Source organism: Vicia villosa, unplaced genomic scaffold, assembly GCF_029867415.1.
Source record: "Vicia villosa cultivar HV-30 ecotype Madison, WI unplaced genomic scaffold, Vvil1.0 ctg.001262F_1_1, whole genome shotgun sequence".
NCBI lineage: Eukaryota > Viridiplantae > Streptophyta > Magnoliopsida > Fabales > Fabaceae > Vicia > Vicia villosa.
Genome location: NW_026705552.1, coordinates 99,827 through 127,623, shown reverse-complemented (window position 1 = coordinate 127,623; position 27,797 = coordinate 99,827). Strand labels below are relative to the sequence as shown.

General features: G+C 30.6%; 3 protein-coding genes and 1 long non-coding RNA gene across 4 annotated transcripts; 2 read left to right on the top strand and 2 right to left on the bottom strand.

The window, feature by feature from the left end:
* Positions 1–250: 250 nt before the first annotated feature.
* Positions 251–3,510, top strand: LOC131634224 (uncharacterized). Its single transcript, XM_058904877.1, has 4 exons — positions 251–291; positions 727–1,031; positions 2,388–2,610; positions 2,836–3,510. The coding sequence occupies exons 1-4, from the start codon at positions 251–253 to the stop codon at positions 2,837–2,839; spliced, it is 573 nt and encodes a 190-aa protein (XP_058760860.1). The 3' UTR covers positions 2,840–3,510.
* A 191-nt stretch (positions 3,511–3,701) lies between these two features.
* On the top strand, positions 3,702–5,182 carry LOC131634235 (uncharacterized). The gene is made up of 5 exons (XR_009293509.1): positions 3,702–3,912; positions 4,052–4,146; positions 4,280–4,350; positions 4,454–4,508; positions 4,976–5,182. It is a non-coding gene; the product is annotated as an uncharacterized LOC131634235 (long non-coding RNA).
* A 10,142-nt stretch (positions 5,183–15,324) lies between these two features.
* Positions 15,325–17,269, bottom strand: LOC131634223 (uncharacterized). Its single transcript, XM_058904876.1, has 4 exons — positions 16,876–17,269; positions 16,588–16,750; positions 16,140–16,456; positions 15,325–16,004 (listed from the first exon to the last, which is right to left on the bottom strand). The coding sequence occupies exons 1-4, from the start codon at positions 17,267–17,269 to the stop codon at positions 15,325–15,327; spliced, it is 1,554 nt and encodes a 517-aa protein (XP_058760859.1).
* Positions 17,270–23,130: 5,861 nt separating this feature from the next.
* LOC131634246 (non-seed lectin-like) lies at positions 23,131–23,950 on the bottom strand. Its single transcript, XM_058904894.1, has one exon. The coding sequence runs from the start codon at positions 23,945–23,947 to the stop codon at positions 23,171–23,173; it is 777 nt and encodes a 258-aa protein (XP_058760877.1). The 5' UTR covers positions 23,948–23,950; the 3' UTR covers positions 23,131–23,170.
* Positions 23,951–27,797: the final 3,847 nt, after the last annotated feature.

Genomic DNA, 27,797 nt, shown 5'->3' with positions numbered 1-27,797 from the left:
AGCTTATATAATAAGCGCTTATATAATAAGTGCTTATATTGATTAAGATGTTTATCCAAACATGATAGTGTTCATCAAATAAAGATGCGTAACTTACAATATTGGAGGGAGATGACTAGCAATGCAAAGCCACACCATTATGAACAACTTCAACCGAATTTGATGCAAAGGTTAGTGATTGTGTCTTCCTAAAAGTTCCTGGCAACAACCTATAAATCGACATATATTATCATCTCAAGACAGTACCACTATGATTTTACCCACAGTTAACTACGCCAAAATTGATATTTTGTATCGCCTAATTTAATAGCACTTTTAAATAAAGTGCTATTAAAAAAGGAAAAACACGTTTATAATAGCACTTTATAGTCAAGCGCTATTATAAAATACAGACAATATGATTTTGATAGCACTTTGTAAAAAAGCGCTATTATTAAACTTCAGTAAGATAGCGCTTTCTACAAAACGCTATTAATATATTACACTAAGATAGCACTTTTGTCAAAACGGTATTATAAATATTCACTAAGATAGCACTTTTATCAAAACACTATTAATATTATTTAGTAAGATACACTTTATTAGCATTCATAAAAAAGCGCTATTGTTTTCATTATATAATTTATAAAATAAATAAAAAACAAAATACGTTCCAATTACTGTATCTGCTATTATTTTTATAATTAATAATTATCGAAATAAAAAAAACCAAAACACATGTTTTAGGCGAAAAGTTTTCATTTTGCTGCACAAATTTTGGCAACAACACCAAAAACCAAAACTCACCGCTCCCTTCTCCACTTCCACAACTCACTTCCACCGACTCACCACCGTCAACTCATCTTTACCGTCACCTTCCGGTAACCCTAATCCGGAAAAGAAGAAGCTCGGAGGAAACACCGTCAACCATATTCTCACCTTCCGTCGAACCATCGATTCCCACCTTCCGTCGAACTCAGTCCTTCTCCCACTCATAGCGTTGAACCCAACAATGCACTCTTCTCCATACGTCTTTGCCGGAATCTTTGAAGGTAGGTATATAGATTCTTCTTTATTTTGAGCTTTTTTTCAATTACTTATTTATTCTGTTTGAATCGTAAGATTAGAAACATAGGGATTTCTTCGATGCATGCGATTGAGGTGATTTTGATAAAATTTGAGATTTATGTTTAAGTTAGTATCTTAAAATCTGATTTGCTCGATATAAACTTAGAATCATCCACAAATATTAGTAACTTAAAATCTGGTTTGAGCCTATGAATCAGAAGTTTTTATGCCGAGATTGATGTATCTGACTGTTCCTGACGCTTTCGTTAGTGATAATCCAAAATCAGACACTCTCGCTGTCCAATTCACGTGCATGAGAATGTTTGATGACTTTATGTCTCTGAATTATTGATGGAACTGCATAATTATGGAGATACACGATTTCACGCAAAGCATCAAACGCGATTTTGATCCTCATTTTCCAAGAATTCAATAAACTACTATTCTTGTCGACGTTATTCTTGTCGTGAAAATGATCATATAATGCTCCATTCTTCATTAACTCGTACACCAAGAGCCTTTCATCTTTCTCGTCACAGAAACTGTCTAGCCTAACTAAATGATTGTGATGCAAACGAGAAAAAAAGGGCTAATTTGGACTCAAACGCACTCTCTGTCTCTTGAAAAACCTTTGTTATTGAATTGTTTTTGCCTCTTTTGATTGCTACCTCGCAGCCATTAGCAAGTTTACCTTTGTCAACAACACCATAACTTCCAGCCCCAATTTTGTTCTCAAGTGAGAAATTATTGGTGGCTGAAACAAGCTCAGCAAGAGTGAACTCCTCTGACTTATCAGGTTGTCTCGTCGATGAAATTCCTCTTATCCAGTGCCTCATTATCCTTGAACTTTGTCGCCTACTAGTGGACGCTCTCGAAGGAATACTACAATTCGAAAATGCAACACAATTGAAGGCACATCATTTGGTTTATGGTACTATGTATTGTGTGTATGTGGGCACTTATGCATGTTTTAAGGCATCTGTTTTGGTTTGGAATATTAAATGATGCTTTGGTATATGTACTGCCAATTTGTGTTGCTGCACCAGGGCTAAATGAACTGATATTTTTTGGAATCAGCTTCATGTTTTGATGATGAGTGGTATTGAAAACTTAACTGCATTTTAATTGGAATGTTGCATTGTTGAATTGACTTGAATGATGTGCTTTGATCTTATTTGTAATTGTATGTTCATGTATGCAATGTGAATATGGTATGTGAACATGGGTTTAGACTTGTTTTGGTTGTGATGTGAATTGCATTGGAACTGTTTGTAAGTTGCAGGCCTCTTGGTGCATTTCTGCCCACAACTTGATATGTCTCTTTGATTGAAAATGGATAGAAATGCATAGTGGTAATGGCTCTATGGCGGCGCAAATGAAGGTGTTTCTGGCTGCTGAAGGTGTTTTCTTTGGGTTTCTAACTGGGTATGGCTCTGTGGCGGTGCAAATGAAGGCTTTCTTTGATTCTACGGGGATTTTGTGGCAGGGGCAGAAGCTTCCAAGAAAACCGGTTGGGTTTTTTGTTAGTACTGGCACTCAAGGTAGCGGTCAAGAAACCACTGCGTAAGTGTTTCTTCTATAGAATTGGATTGTTATGTCAATTAAATTGATTTCAATGTGTTTGTTATAATTTTGCAATGAAGGTTTGTTATTTTGAAATTTGATGCTTCAATTTTGAATAGTGAAAAGGTGTGACACTTTTGAATTTGATTTTACTTTGATGATAGTTAAACCACTTTTACATTAGATGAAAGATTGGTTTTGATGTGTAAGATATTCAATGAATAGATAATGATGATAATGATGGAAATTGAAAGTGCATTGTGGAATTGGCGGGACATTTGTAATGAATATAGGCTTTTCAAGGGCTGTATTATAAGTGTTTCACATAAACATGTATGTAGAGTCTGGTAGTCTATCAATTTATGAGAAACCTTTGGATATGCTTTCTTTATTTCAAATTTGTTATTCTTTTGATATGCTTTTCTTGTAAATTATAATCCTTTAAGCTAATTATTAGCAACTTCCATTCAAGTTACGTGATGGATGAAGCTTTGTTAAAAGAAAAAATATTCAATAAAAGGAAAATTATGGTGTCATAAGACATGTAGTTAATGTATTAACTAATCACACCGTAAGAAAAGCGAATAAATTGTTCGTGAAAGTTCACCTGAGATGCCAGACATGATGTTTTTTACTTTTCCCATCAATTGTTGAAAAATAGTGAGATTCATTATCTATCAAGTGTTTGTCCTTGTTAAAGATACAATATAAAAACCACCTTAGGCTTAGGTGTTCCTATCTATCTCTTTGTACATTACTCTTATTTTTGTCCATGTTAAAAATCTTACAAGTTTCCATTCATGTGTCTTCATGTAGCAACTCAAATTTTTGGAGAAGTTCGTTCATGGAATCATGTCATTTTATATGTGATTGTATTTGTTTCTTCATGTAACAACTAAATTAAGATTTCCTTTTTATTTTATTTTTTCTATAGTCTTTCTTTGTGTTGCAGGGAACAAATGCCATTGAAGGATTAGTTATGAAGTTGCAAGGGACCAGTGGTGTTTGCTACAATACTATTGTTTTTGAATGGAAGTAGTTCAGACTGCGCTATTCACATTAAGAAGATGCCGGCTTCCAACAATGTTTGTCCAGTGTTTGATGAAGAAGCAATTATGCATTTTGATTAACATTTTTTACAGTTGAATATATTATTTGAGTTTAATGATGTTGAATTGTTGATCATTTTATATTCTTATTTTTTAGATTTTGAAAAACACAAATGATTTAAAAGAGGAGTTAAAGAAATGCATGAGAGGTAAAGGGGATTTATTTACGAGTGGAGATTTCTTGAATGACAAGGTATACACTTTTTTTCCTCGATAAGGCCGTTATAATTTTATACTTCTTGATTTTGTTCTCAAGTAAATGGAGATGAAGTTAGATTAGGTTAAAATTCAATATATGGTTGATTTGTAAGTGTTTTTAAAAATTATTTTAGATAAAACTGGGAACTGATGGAGTTAAAGAAAGATATTATAAAGAGAAATTTATGTGGACGGTTCGACCAACATTGAGCTAAAAAGAAAAGAAGTAGTAAGTTTCTCCCTGCAGCTACTTATTTTGTTTTGTTCTTTTTCTTAATTTCTATGAAGCAATGACGTCGCATACGCCGATAGTTGTGTCCTTCGCTTAAGTATATTGAATAGTGGTGGAAATTAAATTGTAGGTGCAAAAGTACACTGAAGGATTATTGTGGGTTCTTGAGTACTATTTCTCAGGAGTTGCTTCATGGACATGGTAAGTAACAATATAGTTATAAGCGACATTTCGTTTACTTATGCCTAATTGATTTTATATTGCGTGTGGAAAATAAGAAGCAAGAATTGGAAATAAAATGCAGGTTTTATCCATTTTACTATAGTCCATTTGCTTCAGACTTTAAAGGTATGGGTCAGGTGAGGGCAAATTTTGAGAAAGGTGTTCCATTCTTTCCTTTGTTGTTGTGTTTTGTGTTTGTTTAAGACAATTTGATTAAGATTATAAAGGTGTCGTGTAATTTGGTTCAGGTTATAAAGTCACTGAAAATAGGGTCCACTTTGATCATTAATCTTGTGTTGGTCAGAGACGGTGTAGAAGTACAAACTTGTGTTTTGCATTATTGTTGAGTTTGTGTTTTTGCACTGTTGGGTGATGTTTTTATTATTGTTTAGTTTGTTTAATTATGTGTATGGTTTTGTTTGGTTAGTTTTTTACTCGCACGTTTCTTTTTGTTTGGTTAGTTTTTTACTCGCACGTTTCTTTTTGTTTGGTTAAATAATTCGAAGAAGACTTGTTAGACCCACATTAAATGTTTGATTATTTTATATATCTTGAATTGGTTTTTATTGTACAATACATAATCAATATTTCTTCTATGATACAGGAAAACAAGAAGCGGTTATTTTATCTAGCTAAATGATTGTACCTGTGGGTTCAACGTTTTTGGTTCGTGAAGTATGGTTGCTACTTAGTGCTGTTTTGTTGTCGTTTCTTGTTTTTTAGGTGTTTTATTTAGAGAATATGACTTTTTGTTTTGGGATTTGGATTAAAGTACTCTTAGATGAAATGCATGCATCTATAAATTTGGCTATGCAAATGTCCTCTTTTTTTTAAGTACACCAAATACCCTCTATATATGTTATGATATTTGTAAACAAGAGAATTTGGTTTAAAATGTTATTTGGTATTTGATGGATCATAATATGTATGCAATGAGTAACTTAAAGCATTATTTGGTATTGAATTGAATGTAGCTTTTTGATATTTGCACACCAATAGAATGATTTTATGTATAAAAAAAAGAAAAGAAATGTGCCATATATTAGCGCTTTCTTTGAAAGTGCTATCAAACATGAGTCATATATTAGCGCTTTCTTTGAAAGTGCTATCAAACATGAGTCATATATTAGCGCTTTCTGTAAAAGTGCTATCAAACATGAATCATATATTAGCGTTTTGTTTGAAAACGCTATCAAACACGTGTCCTTTAATAGCACTTAATTTGAAAGTGCTGTCAAAATCAAATCAAAACACACTTAAAATGCATACTTCAATAGCGCTTTAGAAAAAACACTATTAAAAACTGGTACTTTAATAGCGTTTTTTAAGTGCTATTAAACAAAAAATGATTACAATAGCGGCGCGGTTAATAGCGCTTTTAAGCGCTATCAAAAATTAAAAAAGTGCTATTAAATAGCTTATTTGGCAAGGAACATAGATGAATACTTGAGTTATAGTGTGAAGATGAAGAAGACGAAGTCGCTAGGGTTCGCGAAATCGTGCTCCGGCGAGGATGCGGCAACAGAACACCGGTGAAGATGGGACTCCGGCGAAATCGTGCTATCAATACTACGTTGCAGGAAAATAACAATTAGTTTAAGATATAATACTAGTAAACTATAGATAACTTTTGTTTCAATAAAATAAAATTGAATTTAGTGTCTTAGTGGTAAATACTTGGTGCCATATGTGTCAAAAAAATTGAACTTTTTATACATTTTTTTATTTTAATCTTTATTAGATTTTTTTTTCAATTTTTTATAGTTTTTTAATTTTATTTTTTAAAAGTTTCATACCTATTATTAAAATATAAGTTGAAGAATTAAATAAATATATATTAAAATTTGCATACTATTTATTTTATTAAAAACTAAGATTGAAATTAAAATTAAAAATTAATTAAAATAGATATCTGCAGCAAAATCCGCAGGAAACTTTCCTGCGGAATTAACTATAAATTATGTATTATTGTTTGATTTTATTAAATAGCTATCCGCCAGAAAGTTTCCTGTTAAATTACCTGCAAATTTTGTATTGTATTAAAATATTTTGTTTGAAATATATATTCCGCAGCAAAATCTGCAGATATTTCTGCGGAATTTTCTACCAATTCCTTATCTGCAGAAAACTTTTTTTTATTAAATAAAGTCCCAGGAAAATCCAGCTGTATGCCTGTGGAATATTTTCTGTAGGAAAATCGAATATTTCAAATAGTATTCAGATCCGTTTCATAAAAAATTATTTCTAAATTGAAATTGCAAGTCCACACTCAATACTCACTAATAGTCCCTAAACTAAGAAACAACCCCTAAAATACTCCATACTTCACTTATTAATATCCAATATTCAATTACAAATCTATTTCATGATAAAACAATCCTTAAATTGGAATTAAAAGTTCATACTCATCAATACTCAAAAACAATCACAAAAACTGAGACGAAAAAAAAAAAATCGTCATCGTGATAGGTCGTGGTGGAGGGTATAAATGAAAGCATGAGAAATAAAAAAATACAGAAAAAAATGTCTGCTGTATTAAAGAGAGAATTAGTGAGAGGAAAAAAAAGATCAGAATCCTCTCCTGTTAGTTCTCTCCAACTCTCCCTGCTGCACTCATCACAACCATTCATCCACATGTTGCTTCACTTTTCAAAAACTTTATTTTTTGGTTATTTTTTTTTTTATAAACTCTTAGTCATTGGATAAGCATAGGAGAAGAAGCTAGACATAAAAAGCAGGAGGTGATTCATTTCAAAAAAAAAAAGAGATTTAGAATTCAATGGCAAATATGTAGTTTTTTAATTTAAATTGGAAAATTTAGTAGTTACTTATATGAAGAAAACAAATTTAAAAATTATTGGGGTGACCGTGACTCCCCTTAGTCACACTCCACCACTGGTTCATCACAAAAGAAATGATCTATAAATAATTCTATAGAAATTTGATTCATAATAATTTGATTTTTGTAACTAAATCAGTTGTAATCATGTGTGAATTCATACTGATAAAAAAAATATAGACATTCAAATTTTTTATTTTAAAAATATTATAAACTTATGATACCCACAAAATTTTGAGAAATTAAGCTAAGGGTTGATAATTTTTGCTAAGGATTTTGAAATTTTATCACAGTTGATAATAGTATGGAGAAAACTCAATTAGTTAAAAAAATTATAAAATTATAAAATTTTATATATACTATCTTATGCTAGGCTAATCCAAGTCAAATTGTTCATAAATTTTTTCAAATCTAATAATTTATTTTATTAATTAATTTTCTATTTTATTATGATGACTTAATTAAAAATAATATTAATTTTTCCAACTTTTTAATATATTATTACAAAATAATTTTAACAATATATTTTTCTATAACAAAAAAAAATAATAGATCTTATTACAAATAATATTGACTTATATTTTATTATAAAAATATGATAATAAATAAGTTGGTCATATGATGAACTTTTAAACATTTAATTATGACCTATAAATATTTTCTAAAATTTATATAAAAACTGAAATAAAATGTAAACACTGAAATTTAGTTAAAATGCGAAAAATGTTTGGTTAATCAATGAAATAATAAAAACTAGTTAAAATATGATAACAAAATTTTTTTCAAAATGACTGTCACAGAAGTTTAAACACACATCATCTTCTGTAACATTTTGTGATTTATCTGATTCGCTACCGCTTTCAATTATTTCATTATTCATAACAGAATATACTTGTATGCATTTTACCTTCATATTTTATAAGCTCCAGCTTATACAGCCTAAATCCAGCCCCTTTTAATGTGAAAATATTATTAATTAATTTAAAAAAGAATTTTTTTTTCGTATTTATATCAACAATATATTTTTCATTGATATAAATATGTTTCCTTATTTACATTAATATCATGTATTTTTTAATTATTATTTTAATTATATAAAATTTCTTTAGTAACATACTCAATTATAGTATAAACACATTTAGATAACTGAAAAATACCCACTTTTTGTATATATTTTCTTTAATTGGCAATAGAATTCATTCAAAAAGGAGCATCAGGGATACTCCACCCGATTACAAGGAAAAACGGGAGACCTCTATCTCGTAAAGCATAAGAGAGAGAGAATGTCACGCATAAAAGTTGTTATTGCCTAAAATATTACAAGAGATTCTCAACCAATTCCAAGCATTAAGGATAATCGCCGACAAACAATCTTTAAAGATGAAGCGAGCATTCTTGAAAATGATTGAGTTACGGTTTAACAAAATGGCACAAACCGTTGACAACCAACTCACCGCTATAATTAATCTTCTATCTAAACACTTCACTTTATGAAGATAAAGGAAAAAGCTTTGAAACTCTCCAATATTTATTTCCTCAAAATTTTCAATCCAAATATACACATTTCTCCACACTTTTCTTGTTATAGAGCAAGAACCACAAAGGTGTGATATGGATTCCTCATCCAACAAACGAAAGCGAAACGACGATATTTTCTTGTTTGATAAAATTTTCACAACAGCCGATAGCAAAATTTAATAAAAATGTATTACTTTTGACTAACTACCACTAACACAAAAAAAACTTGATTCACACATTATTGTGAACTCTTTTTTTTTTGTCAATTTATAAATGATAAACTTTATTCATATTTGAATTAGTGATACATTTTCCCCTGTATATAAATATATTTCCTTATTTACACCAATGTAATACACTTTTAAAATCTTTATTTTAATTATATAAAATTCAATAAGAAACATACTATATTATAATACAAACACATTTAGATAGTTGAAAATGATACACGTTTTTATATTTTGATTATTAGCTCCATTTGTTCTGTTTGTTGTAATTTCCACAATAGAAGATAACAAAATTTGTAAAATTTTGTTACTTTTCACTCATTACTTATAAACAAAAAAATTATTCGCACATTGTTGTGATAACAATTTTGTATCAATTTATAAGTGATACACATATCTCTTATTTAAATTAGTGACACATTTTCTCCCGTATCAACATAGTTTTTCAAAAAAACAAAATTATAGTATAAAACACACTAACATCAATATAGTACTTCATATGACAATTATTTAACATGTTTAATTGAAAACAAAAATATTCTTGGTTTCATAGCAACAATCCGACAATTTGTTATCTTCTAGTAACATTTGCTTTAGCAATTCAAGTTATTTCGTGAAATTTTTATCCGACCATTCATTTTTTGCCTTCAGATTAAACAATTTTAACACCACCGACAATCGTGTAAAATTTGTGCATTTCTTATATAAAGGGGTGTCTTTATCACTACATAAGGTATTATAACTATCAGCATTCACTAGTGCAGAAAGTACTTTTTACATCGGGAGAAAAGTACTTTTTACATCGGTCCTGGGCCCGATGTAAAGTCAGGCGATGTAATAAGTCTGAGACATTTTACATCGGACCAAGGTCCGATGTGAAAATTATCATACCACATCGGTTGAGTTCATAGGTCTGATATGAAAAATAATGCAATTTTTTATAAAAAAAAATATACGCCACATTTTACTTCGGTTTTCAGCTTGGCCCGATGTAATAGATAGTGTTTACATCAGTTTGTACATCAGCTAAACCGATGTAATAGAGCATTTTTTACATCGGTTTTTTCAAAGCCTAATGTAAAAGTTTTATGTTTTTTAGCATATAATGGCTGTTTTTCCTATTTTTCCATTTTAACCTGTAAATTTTTTTGTACCTAATTTTTCATATAAGATTCAAATACCACACAGACCAAAGAGGTCGCTATTTTGCACATTTTTACCCACAACACACAGACATATTTAAATGCACCGAATAGCAAAGATATATATATATATATATATATATATATATATATATATATATATATATATATATATATGTATATATATATATATGTATATATATATATATGTATATATATATATATGTATATATATATATATATATATATATATATATATATATATATATATATATATATATATATTCGTCAAAATATACAAAAGTATTAATATAGGATACACAAGTGTACAAAATGATAAGAAAGGTTTACATACGGTTTACTACTACAAAATAATAACATAACAAATATCCAACCATTTAAGTCATTTCACGCACTTGAAAAAACCAACACGCATCCACGAGAAACATAAAGTTATTCTTTATATAACTCAAAGAAATATTTTGTCCAACGGAGTCGCAAATCATACAAATCTTCTTGTGTCAATTCTGTAGGATCATTAAATACGTACAATACGTAAATAACAATATAGAGTTATTCTTTGAAAATTCACATTAAGTTGCAAAACGCAAAGTAAATAACAAATTAAAGTTATTTTATTATACATGCATCCAAGATTCAGTTATATTGGCAGAGATAATATTCAACATATTTTTCATCACATAGTATCCACAATCATTAGAGTTATGTTGTTTCCTTGTCTACAAATGTTAGTTGCCAAATTGTGTTAATATTTAGGGTAATTTTTGGTAAATTTCAAGTCTTTTTGTGCAAAGTATTAGTATTTCATTTTCATTTGGTAAATATATATATTAGTATATTTATTTTATCGTCGAATAGTTCTTATCTTTGCAATTTTTGTTGAAATTTGTAGTTTTGCTGGATAGATGGAAGCTTGAACCATGGAAAATGATTAGAAGACATTTCAAGGCCAAAAGCTAGGAATTATGGAAAAAAGGTACCGCGCTAAGCACGGTAGTATCGCGCTAAGCGCGGTTTTGAGGAAAAGATGGAAGTTTTGGCAGCCGCGCTTAGCCTGGTCTAGAGCCCGCTTAGCGCGGTTGGGCGGTTTAACTTTTCTGGGATAGCGCGCTTAGCCGGCTTCATGGCGCTAAGCGCGGTCTGTGAATTTCTGTTTTTCTATTTAAGGGACATATTAGAAATTGTGAGGGGTTAGAACATTTGGAGAGCCAAGAAACCCTAATTTCAGTATTTCAACTTAGAATCGAAGAATCGGAGCATTGATCCTCGAGAAATCACCGTTGATGCTTGTTATTCTTCCTTCCTTCTTGTGCAAGCTACCATGTCAATGGATAGCTAAACACTTTTGGTGTCAAGGCTTTGATGTAATCCTCCTTACTTTTTGTATGTTTTTCTTATGAATATTGTGTATGAACAAGTTATTAATTAATATAGATGATCTAGTTTGTTTATTCTTGAATTTCTATGGTTTAAATGTTTGTGAAATACAATATTTCAATCTTGATCTAACTCTATCATCTATCAAAAATTAAGTCTAGACATAGAATTAATGGTTGATAATCACTTTGTATCGGTTTAAAAACGTTATTTGTATTGTTCAATCGGTTGAGAAATCGTTGGTTGAACAATAAGGTAAATCTTGCTATAACGTTGCGGAAACGAACGGTATAGACGAACGATACGTGAAGTATTGGTTGATAACGAATTCATACACATATTTGTAGGAAGACATACAAATTTTAGGTCGATTTAATCAAGTCTTGATACTTTTCTTTAAACTTAGAACTTTCCTAATTTTACTATTTGCTACTAAATTTGTGAATGATCTTTTACCAAACCAAACCCAAAGTAACTTTAACTCAAGACAACATAAACTATAGAACGGCAGTGATATCGCACCAATCCCTGTGGAAATGATAAACTAAAAGTACTCATATATACTTTCAGCAACAAATGAAAGACATAATTAGTGAATAATTATCATAAAATTAAATATATAGAATTATAATTTACATCACACTTACATTGGGCCTAAGCCATGTAATAGCCTTTTTTTATTGCCATTTGCAAATTGATGAACCTCAAAAGCACTAATTCAAAAAACAAAATTCATATAAAGCCACGTAAAATATGAAATTACTTTTGTAACAATTTATGTATATATATGATATATACTATATTATAACAAAATTCACATAAAAGATAAACTTACGTTGAAATAATTTTCTTCGTGGCTTTATCAATATCCCGATGAAGTGAACAAAAGAAGACCACAATATTGTCTCTTGGACACATGAATATTAATTGCCAATATTGTCTGTACATGTGTATGGAAATACAAAAGTCACATAAAATATCTATGTTATCAAAATTAAAAAATAGAAAACAAAATTTCATATAAACTTACCCATGAATAAGTGGTAGTAAGTGGCAAACTCTGTTTTGCAACATTAACTTATCTTGTACGTATTTTTTAACAACTGCTATAGATCTCGGTACATCATCATTATACATACACATAGCAGGGTCCTTAAATCCATACACTTCTGATGTGGAATTATCAATACATACACGATGAATATATCTGAATAATTTTAAAATAAACATTAGATTCGAAGTGATGGAGGATATAACCTATTAATAGATATTGAAAGTAATAAAAAAAGAAAATGCACTTACGTGCACAAAGCTTGCAGAGTAGACACGTCAAGCCAATGAAAACCCATCAACAACTCTCTGATACACTTAGCTGACATATAAAAATTAGTGGCAGATTTACAATGACTTAAATCCATTTCCTAGTGTTGGTCAGCCATTTTCATAACCATGAGTAACAATCTCTGAACATCGTCAACTTCCACATCTGCTTCCATCTGCAACTGAACAACTTCCTTTTCCGCTACCTTCAACTACTTCCATTTTTTTCAATGCATTTAGTATTATCTGTACTTTGCGGCAAACCCATAGACTTAAGTGTCTCCATAAAATATTGTTCCAACGCCTTTCGCTCTTCAACCAACTTTTGATCAAAATCAGCTATAAGTCTTGCTTCCAATTTTGATAAAAGTTGTTCAAGATGTTCATTTACATCTATATGTTTTCCTTGACGTGAATACAACCTTCTAAAGTAAGTGCTTTGTTTATGGTTCTTTCCAACACCACGAACACGACCGCTATACTCAGATGTTCCAATGGCTGCTGTTAAGATATCGTCACGTCCATGTTGAACAAAGACACCTTTTTCAGCTTCTTCAACTAGAGAATCCTACAAAATGAAAAAATCATAACTAAATTCAATAGTTTTTAAATAATCACAAATATAATGATACTTGATGTAATTTCCAAGTTTTACTGACAATTTTCTCCGCAACAGCTTGTGTAGACTTTGATGTGTATTCTCCTCCTTTATTTTGTCGTGCTCTCTTCCATAACTCATGGCGTGACGGTGGAGATGGACTACCATTATCATCTAATGTAGAATCATCTCTTGATGATATCCTTTCATTTTTAATTGTCTCCTTGAGCAAGCGATACCCTCCACGAGATAATACATGTGGGTATACATTCCTAGCCACATTTTCCCTACCTTTTCAACTTTTTTCCTATTAATTATAAAATCAAATAGTTATCACTAAACATAATAAAAATGTTATTAAAAAAACTCAAATATAACTCCTACTAACCTTAAATGTGGGGGTATCTCGAGACTTCATAAACTCTTCCCATACTTCTTTTTTAATAAAATTATACCTGACATGTGCAGGAACGAGATCTTTTTTGGGATTATTAACATATTCGTCTGTGAGTTGTGTCTTAAAACCTCTTCATCTCTCTCCAGCATATTTAATCCATTCCTTCTTCAACGGATCCTTGATTTTATCATCCTTGTCTTTAACACACCAATCTGGAATAGTGAAATGAGCCTAGACATACAGTATATGGCATATGTTGTTAGTATATATGTGATTATAAAATATAATAAAGTGTTGAATTTAAAATACATGAACATCAACCCATATAGCGTCTTTTATCCCATTATCTATGTCTTTCCACTCATCTTTCAAAATACAACATCCCTGCCGAGCAAGAGATGCTATGTAACTCTTAAAACTTGCAGCATTCTTACCAACACCAGGACATTCATAGGTTCTTCGATCAAAATCGACCTTTATCTTTTCACCCGTTTGATGAACTTTGTCAATTTGTGTCATCAAAGTTGGACCTCTAACTCTTTTTTTATTAGGATTACCAGATGAAGATGACTTGTCGGTTGAATCAACCATGTATCTGTTTAAACAAAATAAAAATAATTAGAAATCAAATATTTAAGCACAAGATAAAAACAATTAGACAAAAAATTAAGCACAAGATAAAAACGATTAGACATAAAATTAGGCACCAAATAAAAACAATTAGAAATCAAAGAAATTTCGAATTAACTTATAAAAAACACCTTACTAGTTCTCCCATATCCCTTCTTCATGATCTATGCGAATAACATGCACATCATCCTCTACATTTTCTTCAATGAAGGTAGGCACATTTGTTGAGAAAGAAGGAGTTTCGGAAATATCAAGATTCGCATCTTGATTTTCATCACTATCGTGCACCTTTCCTTGTAGAACAACTGACCACCTTTTATTAGAAGGATCTGTGACATAAAAAACTTGTTTTGCTTGAGATGCCATGATGAAAGGTTCGTCCGCATAAGCTAACTTGCTAAGATCAACCAGTGTAACTCCAAATTCATCAATTCTTACACCACTATTGATATCAACCCATTTGCATTTAATTACAGGAACTTTAAACACAACATAATCAACTTCCCAAATCTCTTCAATCACCCCAAAGTAGGGTGTAGATGCCATAACCGGGTTTTTATCTTTAGCACTAGAGAAGTGCATGGACTCGGCCACAATCATAACCCCACTATTTTGCGTGGTACTACAGTCATCCTTTGACTTTGTATAAAAGGAAGTTTTATTAATATCATATCCACTCCAAGTTATTATGTTACATTCAGGCTCATAGGACAAGCACTTAATTGTTTTTGAAGCACTATCATCACCAGCAATTTTTTCTTTAAACCACTCAGAGAAACTCTTATTATGCTCTTTTAACAACCCTCTTTCATTCATCTTGGGGTACTTTTTATTTATGATGCTTTTGTGAGCAGATAAGTAAGGTTGAACGTCATTCGTGTTATTCAATATATAGTTAGAACAAAACTCAATTGCTTCTTCTGCAATGTACCTCTCAACATCTTCCATATTCCATCATGACGAGACTTGGGAACCCCTACAACATTCACTTCCGAAAAATAGTTAGAACAAAACTCAATTGCTTCTTCTGCAATGTACCTCTCAATAATCGATGCTTCTGGATGGTGTGGGTTTTTGGTATACCCTTTTAGGATCTTCATGTATCGCTCTATTGGATACATCCACCATAAAAAAATTGGACCACATAATCTAATCTCCCTTACTAGGTGAACAATTAAGTGAACCATAATGTCAAAAAAAGAAGGAGGAAAAAACATCTCTAATTGGCACAACATAACTACAACCTCATTTTCTAAATCTTCTAACTTTAATGGATCAATGGATTTGCAACAAATTGCATTGAAAAATAAGCAAAACCTAGTTATAGTCTTCCTAACATTGTTAGGCAATATCCCACGAATAGCCACTGGTAGTATTTGTTGCATTAAGACATGACAGTCATGAGATTTTAAGCCAACTAATTTGAGATGTTTAACCGATACAAGCCTCTTGACATTTGACGAGTAACCATGCGACACTTTGATGCTTTCTAAACACTCACAAAAACTTGTTTTCTCTTTTTTCGACAAAGTGTAGAAGGCAGGAGGCAAATACGTCTTGTTACCTACATAATGTTATCATCAAGAATTTCAACAATTAAAGTTATGAACATGCTATTTTAATATCAAAAGGTAAGGATAGCTTAATTTGAACAAATAGTTGGTACATATATATTATGGAGTTAGCTCTTCTCGTATACCCATCACGCCCAAATCTAGACGAGCATTAATACCATCCTTTGTCTTGCCTTGAATGTTGATAAGTATTCCGATTACACTATCACATACATTTTTCTCCACGTGCATCACATCAATACATTGTCTTGCCTCAAGACTAGACCAATATGGAAGATCGAAGAAAACCGACCTCTTTTTCCATATATTTTTCACAATAGGACGATTTTGGTACTTTCCAAAGACAGCAGTAATTCCCTGTTGTCGTTGATAAACTTCCTCTCCAGTTAAGGGCTTTGGAGCAACACCATACTCTCGTTCCCCATTGAAAGCTTTCCGCAATCTACGATATGGATGATAACGATTTAGAAATTTTCGATGCCCGAGATAAATAGTCTTCTTTCCTTTTTCAAGCTGATTGTAACATGTGTCTTTTTCACATATAGGACTGCTTTATGACCTTTAACTTTATACCCAGACAAATTTCCATATGCCAGAAAATCGTTAATGGTGCAAAACAACATGGCACGCATATTGAACTGTTCACCAGAATGCGCATCGAAAACATCCATCCCTTCCTCCCACAACACTTTTAAATCATCGATTAGTGGACTTAGATAAACATCTATGTCATTTCCTGGTTTTTTTGGGCCCGAAATCATCATCGATAACATCATATATTTACGCTTCATGCACAACCTAGGAGATAGGTTTTAAATCATCAGAAGAACAGGCCAGAAGTATGGTTAGTATTTAGATTACCAAATGGATTCATTCCATCAGTAGAAAGTCCAAGTCTAAGGTTTCTCGACTCTTTGCCAAAATTTGGAAACAAAGAATCTATTTTCTTCCATTGCAAAGAACTAGCTACATGGCGGATTTGTCCATCACATTTTCTTTCTTCAACATGCCATCTAAGATTCTTTGCGTCGTCTGCATTAGCGAATAATCTCTTGAACCTTGAAATGATCGGTAGGTACCATACCACTTTCGCGGGAGGACCCTTTTTGACCTCCTCATCATCACTAGATTCACCATGTCTCTGTTTGTAGCGTGACGCATTGCATTTATGACAATGGTTATAGTTTACATACTCTTTTCTGTATAATATGCAATCATTAGGGCATGCATGTATCTTTTCATACTCAAAACCCATCGGACACAATATTTTCTTCGCCTCGTAATAACGACTTGGCAGTACGTTACCTTATGGAAGTATTTGTGTAAAAAATTCTAGCAATTCGGTAAACCTTTTGTCAGCCCACGCGTTAACTACCTTCAGATTAAACAATTTTAACACGGCTGACAAACGTGTAAATTTTTTGCATCCCAGGTACAAAGGTGTATCCTTGTCAATGCATAAGCTATCATACGCATGTACCCACTTAAACGAATCTTGTCCAATATCATGCATCATGTCTTCCAAACGATCATCCATTTATACACTAACATTATCTCTTTGGGACACATTTGACTTTGCTACTACTTCACCGTGCCATATCCATTATGTATAACTTTGACAAATCCCTTCACAAATTAGATGATTCATGATTTCTTTCTTACTAAGTTTTGGTTCTTGATTTGCACAACGAACACATGGACAGAGAATAAGCGTAGGAAGACTTTCTTCAGTATTACTTTTAGGAGGAGGAAGATCTTTTTTAGCATTACTTTCAGCAAAACGTAGAAATTCCATCACTCCATGTTCGTACTCAGCACTTAATCGATTAGCTCTCATCCAACTACGATCCATACCTATGTTTAGAAATTAATGCATACATAATTAAATCATTACATATGACATTAAAAATTTGTCCAAAAGGCGGGGGTGCAGACATTATTTCTAATAAAATTATTTCATGTTTAGCTTTAGTACTCATTTATTCCACCAAATATGTATTTAACTTCGTATAGAAAACTCAAGTAACATATTTGTGATATATAAGAGTGTCTAAATATAATCTTCTTTTTTTCAAACAAAACCTATAAAGAAATTGAAACAGTCGCCATAAAGATCAATACAAATTAACCCTAACATTACTAAACAACAATTTCACGATATCTAACAGGTGAGAGATATACGCCAGAGAGGGAAGGACGGGTACAGAAAACTCAAGTCACAAGATATCCAGCATTATAATGTTATCATGAACAATTTCAATAATTAAAGTTATGAACATGCTATTTTAATATCAAAAGATAAGGATAACTTAATTTTTTGTTGAAGCAAGTATACGGCCTTATTATCTCCTTCTCTGATTTATCCTTTAGCTTCCAAAGTTCGAGTAAGGTTTTTCCACCGTAATATATCAGTTGTTACAGATTTTTAAAACTGCATATGACCATCACATAGAAAGTGTTAACATGGAAAACAATCCAAAATCCATTGCCAAAAATATTAAACGAACATAGTTTAGCAATTGAGAGAAAGAAATAAATCAAATAAAAGTCTTAATCAAAATAAACAAAATTTTACTACGAAAGTTTTTTATAAAACGTAACAGACTCACCCTTCCCCTTAATCATGATTATATATTAGTTGTTTTTTTAATTAAATTAATTTAAAAGAACAAATCAATTAGAATAAATAAAATATAAACAAATTATCTACAACAACATGTGCATTGTCTTCCTCTCTCGTATCACTGTTCCCTTTTTCTTTCTATTTCTTATTTTCACAGTAAACAAACAAAACAACACAAATCCCGGTCTTTATCTTTTGCCCATAATTCAAAACCCAACATAATATACTAATACAAACAATAAAAAATGCAAGAGAAAAAGGTGGTAGTGTTTTCAAACCGATATTTTCTTCCGAAAAGTATTTTAAAACAGAAACAAACGCCTAGAATATATTGAGTCCCTGAGGTTATTTGGAAATCACATTCTGGTTTCACTTGTCTGATATCTTCTAAAAAATCAATCTAGTTTTAATATTTAGTTTTAGTTCCCTCTAATCAAAAGACTTTAGCCTTAGATTTACATAGCATCAATAGAATATGGTAGATTGACTATTGATTTATGTGGGTTTGACAATCTTTTACAATACTTCGATATTTCCGTACACTTGCGGAACCATCAATCAGCCTAGTGGTAAAATCTCACAGGTTAATGACTAGCTCGGTATAAAACCAAGTTTTACATCGAGAGATCATCCCGGTTGTAAAAGCTCCCAAGTTCTTTTTAGAAGCTTAAAGACTAACCGCTCCAAAAATCTTGTGGAAAGAAGACTAACAGCTTCAATCTATTATTTGGAAAGATGACTTTCCACTTCACTCGTCAATTTATTGTTTGGTTTTAAGTTGGCCATAAACTTCATTTTCCTTGTATAAGGGGTTTTTTGAGTTACACCAACTAAAATGTCACAAGTTTAATTAGATACTCTCGAGATCAATTCTTGGAGACATAAATAAGTCATTTTTTTACTAAACCTGTATAATTTTCGGTGTTCTTCTTTTATCCCTTAAACTCTTTATTAATACAAATTATATTTTCCAATTTGATTATCCGCTGTGTATTTATAAACCTTTACTAAAAAAATTTTAAACTCAGATTTTGATCCACAAAGTTTTTCTAAAACACAAAATTATCCCACCTCATATGTGCAAAGTCGTGTCCAACACTTTTGTGAGTGATAGAAGTGTAATTTTTAAAGGGTAGTGTTGTAAGTTCACCACATAAGTTAAAATCGGGGTGTTACAATTATTGGGGTGTTACAATTATTGATTAGGTTCAAACACTTAACTGTGTCAGAAAAAAATCCAATATGGGAAACACAACATAAGTTACTCTTTCACCTGGTATCAATAATAAAAAGACAAGTTTCTCTGCTAACCATCAATCATTAAATAAACTTTGGAAGCAAAAACAGGTGTTCAGAAGCAACATAAGATTAGGAAAATATTTTTTTACAACATCTAACAGGAATAATTTATCCTTATCTAGTGACTTAATGACTCAAGAATGGGAAGCTTTCTTCAACCGGTTAACATGACCAATTTATCCTTCTCTAGTAAATCAGTTCTAGATTCATGCAAAAGCGTCAAAATATCAAATCATATCTCAAGTTATGAACAAGAAGATTCAAATCTCCGAAAAATCTATTGCAAAACTTGTTGGTAATTAGGGAATTGGCAAAAGATATTTTGGAAGAATCGCTAAAAGTCAAGACAACAAGAAAGTAAGTAATACGCTCTTCAAATGCAAGTGTCCGTGCTCGCAATGACTTGCAAAAGAATGGGACAGGGCGGGGTGGGCATATTAGAGGGTGCCGGCCTAAAACCTTTGTCTGCCCCGCAAAAATGTGTTGGTAAATTAGAAATGTCCGTGCGAGCCAGACCTTTTTTTCCCACCCCTACAAATAATCATCATCATTTGCAAGCCTCAATCATTGAAAGGTACATCATGAAGCTATTGATTTTTGTTCTAACTATTTGTTAGAAGGAGACTCTTTAGGAGTTCTAAAGTCTCGTCATGATGGTAGATATGACGGTAGAGGTACTTAAGGTTTAAATGTTAATTCAATGGTTTGAGATGTATTTCTTTAAAAACCTTTGTATACATTGAATAATGTTGATGATGTTCAACCTTCATAAATTGGTTTAATGGAAGGATTTATAATGATGGGAGTGCATTCGAGACAAAATCAAAGGATGATCGTAGTACAACGCAAAATAGTGGGGTTATGGTTGAGGCTAAATCCATGTAGATTTATAGTTCTAAAGATAAGAATCTTGTAGTGGCATGTAGACCGTACATTGAAGTCATTGAGGGGATTTGGAAAATTGATTATGTTGTATTTAAAGTGCCTTTATTTAAATGCAAGTGGATTGACAGTATTACTAGTGTACAAACTGATGAGTTAGGATTCACATGTGTTGACTTTCACAAGTTAAATTATATGAACAAACCATTCCTCATGGCATCCCAATAAAAAAAGTGTTTTATGTCACTGATTCCTCTAATAATAGATGATCAATTGTTCTCTAAAGAAAACACATTTCTCCTAGTGATAAAAATTAAGATTTAACTCATGATACTCCTAAGACTTCTTTTTTATTTATTTAGTTATTCATAAATTATTTATTATAATTTCTAAGTATTTTTACATATGTGTGTCAACAAGTGGTATATTATCAAGTGTTATTATTTTAAATTATATGTGTTTAAGAATAAGACAGACATATGTTCACTTTGTGCATCTTGCCTCCTTTAGATTTATGACTCAAGTGTAAACTAATTTTCTATGCTATTTATTTCGTTGTTTGATGTAATAATATATAAAATGCGTATTATATATATATATATATATATATATATATATATATATATATATATATATATATATATATATATATATATATATATATATATATATATATATATATAGAGAAAGAGGAGTTATAAGAAAAATTACGTAAAATAAAATATTTATATTTTAAAAAATATAAGTATTTGCGCACGATCTTTCAATCGTAGAGAAAAGTGATTGTCCTCTATCTATCTCCTTGATTTATTAGATTTTTCACTCTATTCAAATTCCAAATGTGGAGAAATGTTACTGATACACCCTATTTTAAAATGTCAAAATGTTATTGTTGGGAATCCATATTTCAAAACCCATGTTAAAATGGTGTTCCATTGTTCACCTCGGCCATTAGCCCGAGCTAAAAAGTAGGACACCTTTTATCATACCCTTCATTATCACAGACAACCAATCGTACTTAAATTCTTCTCTCAACCGAAATGATATTTTTTGTGTGGCAGTGTTTGCTTTACATACAACTTGTTACTATTAAAATGATTTTAGTAGTTTATTTGTGTTAATCGACAACACTTTTCATTATTATCTAAAACATTGAAATTAATTGATTAATTAATAATTTATAATCCCAAATTGTGTAAAGAATCATTTTTATATAATTTTTATAACATAATTTTTTGAGTATGCTCTTAATTTTTAGATATAAATTAATTATTCAGCTTAACTCAAAGTCCTGAATCTTTGCTAGTGAAGATACGAGTATTTGCCTAATTAAGACCCAAAAAATGGAGAATGTAGAGTAAGAAATTTTAATTTTTTTTTTAATAAGTTAAGATTATAAGAGATACAAAGTTTATACTCTTCTATATAAGTGAGAGACGGGTGTTTTTCCGTTAAATCTTGCTACGAGCTTTTCAAGGCTTCTTTATCCGGCCCTCCTTTGGAAAGTAGTAAGGTATTGGCCTTAAACTATCTATGGAAATTCAAAGTTCCTTCTAAAATTCTATGTTTTGGTTGGAGATTTTTATTCAATAGAATAGCCACTAGAGATTAATTGGTGAGAAGGGGTGTTATGGTGGGAAGAATTGATTCTTTATGTGCTTTATGCTCTACGGAGGAGGAAACATTATCTCATCTTTTCTTTTTGTGTAATATTTCTATCCGCATTTGGAGAAGGGTGTTCATGTGGCTTGATTTATCTGAATTTTTGTCTCTTGAGGAGTTTGGGGTTTTCTTTTATAATTACGGGAAGATTCCTTGCTTAAATAAGCGTATGATTGTGGGTACTGTTTGGCTTGCTACGATTTGGATTATTTGGTTAAAGCGTAATGCGGTGATCTTTAAAGAGGAAGATTTTAGCTTTACCGAATGCATGTCGGAGATTGTTCTACACACATGGAGGTGGTTGTGTGCCTCTCATAAGAGAGTAAATCTTTGTAATTTTTATTATTGGAATATTCTCCCTCTTCTTTGTTTTGAGAGGTAGAAACTTTCCTTCTTGTATCGGGGCGGAGCATCCGTTTTGCTCCCTTTAATTCCATCACTTATTTAAAAAAAAAAAAAGAATATTCCACACATGAAAATTACAATAACAACTATTTTATAAAAAGATACAAGCCACCTCTAAGAGTTGAAAACAATCTCCGACATGCATTCGGTGAAGCTAAACGACTCACTTTTGAAAATAATCGCATTGCGCCTATTTCAAATGGTCTTTATTTTAAAAAGAAAACACAAGCTGCTTGTAAGCAGGAGTCTTATTTAGAAATAGTAGTTGCTAGTAAATAGCATTATTCATATGTCTGAGACATTGCTTGTAGTTGTTTCCAAGTTTGATCTAAATGACCATGAATGGATGATGTGTGATGCAGCAGATATTGTAGTAGCAGAAAAACCAATACTAACAATGTTGGGAAGCACAGTTTTCAAATCAACCGCTTGTGCAATGCTAGTATATTCTCCACTCTCATAAGTGACAAGAGCACTCAACGTTTTAGAAGGAGAGTCATAGATTATACTTACTTTTGTCCATGAACCATTCACCCAGTTCCATTTCTCGGTTCTGAGGGAAATTAAAGAGTTGACATCGATTCCAATATGTTTCATTTTGGGATCAAAAGTATCGGAATAAAGGTCAAACTCTAAACCAACAAATTGATTTGTTGCATCTTTACTATCAACTACTCCTAGATATTGACTCTCTGAGTTTTCGGGAATCTCAGTGTTCGGTGGTGCAATGAAAAAGATCAATCCATCATTAGCAGTTCGTCCTTCCGGACATTCTGCAATGAACGAAAAGGAAGTGTAAAAGCTGGTAACTTGGCCAGTAGTTTCGTTCCAAAGGGTCACAGGTGTTTTATATAAGGCACGTCCTGTGGCACGGTCAGTAGAACCGTTGGTCAGAGCCACAAAACCACTTGTAGCTATAAAATGGGCATCCCCTTGAAGCATTAAATCAGGATTACTAGGGGTGAGTTCGGTGAAATTGAAGGAAAGTGCATGAACTGAGTTTATATTTGTAGCTAACAAAACGAAGGCCACTGAAACAAGGGAGAATAGATAAAAATCCATTGTATGTACTGTGAAATTTGAGGATACTTGGTTTCTCTTCACACGCACATATATATAGACAAAATAATACAAATCATATCATAGTCACTTCATATTGATAAAACCAACCTCTAAACCGTGGAATAAGAACAAAATAATGAATTCTAATTGTCTTATTTTTATAGTGGAGAAATGAAATAAGAAAGGTAATAAAACCCTATTATTTTTATAAATACAAATATGATAATTATTGAGTTGGGTTTTTTTTCTAAGAAAATCTTTTTTTTTTTTGAGTTGGGTGTGTCATTTATTTAAAGGAAAATGCTTCTTGGTGCGAAGACTAACAATCACGAAATGCTACGAATAGTTTATAATCCTCTGATGTGATCTATAATAGTAAAGGATTTAATCTCTCTCCCATGTATTTAATTATAGCATTAAAGAGTTGATATATAATAACATAACTTTTAACCTCTCTTTCTTCCATTTATTTAATTTCAGCAGTAAATTAATGATTCGTTGGAATTCGTGAAAAAATTAATCGTGCTATATAGCACTTCTCTTATTTAAAACAAGGTGTCGTATCCGTGTCCGCTGCAATTAAATTATTATTTTTTGTTGGACACTGCAAAAATGTGTCATATATGTTGTACGCGTGTCGTACGAATATCTGTGTCCGACGCGACGACACGCCTTCTGAATGGCGTGTCGGCGCTTCATAAAATGCAACAAATAGCTTCAACGATTTAGATCTGGAAAAGGTAAAAGATACAAACTTGTGTGGTTTTTTGTTTTCATTATTTTATTTATTCAGCATCACTAACTTCATTTTTAATATTTTCATTTGAGATAGGTTCTAAAATAACGAACAATTGAGTTATTTGAGCATAAGATGAGCTTCTTCTTCTACCATATTAAAGGATTTGTCAATTTTTGAAATATTCATTTTCCTCCTAGATTTGGATTTTTTGTTGTTACTGGGTTTTTCTACTTCCTATAAATTCAAATTTGGGTTTTTGTTTGATTTGTAGTTTTACTCTCAGCTCTAAGTTCGTTTGTTGCAGAAGATTACAAGATTCTCGGATGAAAGGGTAACTTGTGAGAACGGATTAGAGTTTTGATTTTGAAATTTTATTTTTACATTTTGATCAACCAGGTAAATCCTGAAAGAAATCTGTATAGGAAATTTTTGATCTAACAGGTAAAATGATTATACACAATCAATGAGTGTATAGAAAGTGGTTTAAATAATATTAATTTTTTATAATTACTATTTAAATCTGTATAAACTCTATTTTCTACTGTGCATTCAATTTTTTCATATAATTTCTACAGGTGCTATTGAGGTGTCGAAGACAAATGAGTTTTAAATGTTTGCAAATTAGATGCTATGGAAGATTGGATTATTTATACATTTAAGGCTCTATTTTGTATTTTTTTTTTATTTAACCAACATATACTTTTGTTTTAAATGACAAATATCTTCTCTTTCTTATTTGATATAATTGAATAATTATTTTATCAATTGATATTTCTTTTTAACAAGAAAAGAAATTGAATCTATTTATGTCCTATTTCTCAGTACATAAAAAATATTTATAGTATAATTAATACGTATAGTTGTATGATATGATTAGTACTAAAATATCATTCGGATATAAATACATAATATTGACATTTTTATATTTAAAAATAACTTAAATATAGTACTAAGAAATCTATTTCAAGAAAATAATATTAAATACATTTAATTTTATAATTATATATTATTGGGTCATGCTAACTAGTGCCCTAGGGGCACTCTTTAAGGTTTCCATATAAAGAAAATATTCTCTAAATAAATTAATCAATTCAATTTTCAATGCACTGAATACAAGTTTTTCAATGAAACATGCATTTTTGCTCATTAAAAAAAGTCAATTATTTCTATTTTTAATGTATTAAATACAAGTATATTTAACAAAATATTCCTTTTTCAGACTCTTAACCAGTGCCCCTGGAGCACTCGTTAGCATTTCCCTTATATATTTAATCATACATAAAGTATTAAATGTTAGTAGCTTTAAAATTATTATTACAAGGGTTTTTAATTGGTGTATTAATTGTATCCTATGCAATATTACATGTGTTAGAAAAATTCATTAAATTTTATCTATTAAAAGGGAGTAGTAGTATTGAGAATATATATTCAAAATATGTGACGTAATAAAGAAACATACTTGTCTGTACAAGCATAATAAATTATATAGTCCAATTCACATTGGTAAATACAAATCAATTCACTATATAAATAGATTATCTCTCCGAGTATTTTTTTATTTATTTATAAGGTGTGAAACAGGAATTTATAAAAAATTAAAATGTTTCTCTCAAATCACAAAATTGATCTCCTAACTAATAATAAAATGACACCAAATGAGTAATAACATATTACTTATAATAACTAGATTGTGACCCGCGCGTTGCGCGGTTACTAATCATAAAATGGTTTTGTATTTAATTTTTTTATTTTAAATTTTAGTTTTTGTGAAATAAAAGTTAAAGATTTTAATTATTAAAAATTTAATTTATTATCATCCAAATAAAATATAAAATAATAATCTAAGTACACATAATAAGTTATTTATTTTAAATAGTGTTGATGGTAGAAATTTTTCCAAAAAAAGTTAAATGGTAAAATTTCTTAGAACATCGAGAGATTATCATGACCTATCTTGCAATTATAAATGGTTGATAAAAAAGAGACATTTTAAGGAGAGAGAAAAATTTGTCAATTTAATTTGTTCAAATTTTATGACATTTATTTGCCATTGATACTCTTAATTTTAGTTGTTATACTTGTATTTCATTTAAGCCAATTTTCATGTCACAACATCTATCTTCATTTCAGTTTAAAAATCTACAAAACATGTGAATCTTTAACCAACATTCAAAATTGTACCAATATTGAAAATTGTACGTGAACATCAACATATGATTAAAATAGAAATTTATAAAAAATAGATCAATTCTAAGTACAGAAACATTTGACAATTTATTTTCTTCAATTTTTATGGCATTTATTTGCCTGTGATATTCGTTCTTGTCATAAGATCTATCTTCATTTCATTTTACAAATCTGCAAAATATATGAATCTTTAACCAATTTTAAAATTAGGATTGAAATAGAAAATTATAAAAAATAAGGAGATAGAAACATTTGACAATTTACTTTCTTCAATTTTTATGGCATTCATTTTCCTGTGATACTCCTGATATTAGTTGTTATACTCATATTTCATTTTAGCTAATTGTTCTTGCCATAAGAACTATCTTTATCTCATTTTACAAAACTGCAAAACATATGAATCATTAAAAAAAATTAAAAATTAGGATTGAAATACTAAATTATAAAAAATAGATCAATCATATGGTTGAAATATAAAATTATAGTAAACAAAAAGAAAATATTGAAATTAATCAAAAAAGATAACAAATCATACACACCTCTCATATCTTCCTAAATAATGAATATACATTTTATTTGTTTGGGTGACTTGTGTTTTTTGTGACAATGGAGAAGATGACTTTGTTCATGTCCTTAATTAGCGTATTACATTTTGCTGCCATGAATATCTTCCTTTAAATGGGGAGCAATACAATACTATGATTTGATTGAGATATATAAATTGAGAGATAAATGAAGGTTATTATGATTTAGTAACCGAAAATTAATGACTAATTACTATATATTAAAAATAATAATTTTTTTCATTGAATGAGTTATTTACTTTTTAACGTAAAAATTCAGACATTAAATAAAAAATGATTTGATTAAATACTAATAATTGGTGATTACTAATTTTAATTTATTGTTATTATAAAACTAACT

Bases quoted from the DNA above. Each gene is read 5' to 3' on its own strand.
- LOC131634223 (XM_058904876.1), bottom strand. From the start codon at position 17,269: ATGGGTTTTGAGTATGAAAAGATACATGCATGCCCTAATGATTGCATA. The intron at 16,751-16,875 runs GTAATCTAAATA...CAAAAAAACCAG, and splicing joins TGATGGAATGAATCCATTTG to GAAATGACATAGATGTTTAT. The intron at 16,005-16,139 runs GTATACGAGAAG...AACATTATGTAG, and splicing joins TCTAGATTTGGGCGTGATGG to GTAACAAGACGTATTTGCCT.
- LOC131634224 (XM_058904877.1), top strand. From the start codon at position 251: ATGATTTTACCCACAGTTAACTACGCCAAAATTGATATTTT. The intron at 292-726 runs GTATCGCCTAAT...CACATGTTTTAG, and splicing joins TACGCCAAAATTGATATTTT to GCGAAAAGTTTTCATTTTGC. The intron at 1,032-2,387 runs GTAGGTATATAG...GAAAATGGATAG, and splicing joins CTTTGCCGGAATCTTTGAAG to AAATGCATAGTGGTAATGGC.
- LOC131634246 (XM_058904894.1), bottom strand. From the start codon at position 23,947: ATGGATTTTTATCTATTCTCCCTTGTTTCAGTGGCCTTCGTTTTGTTA.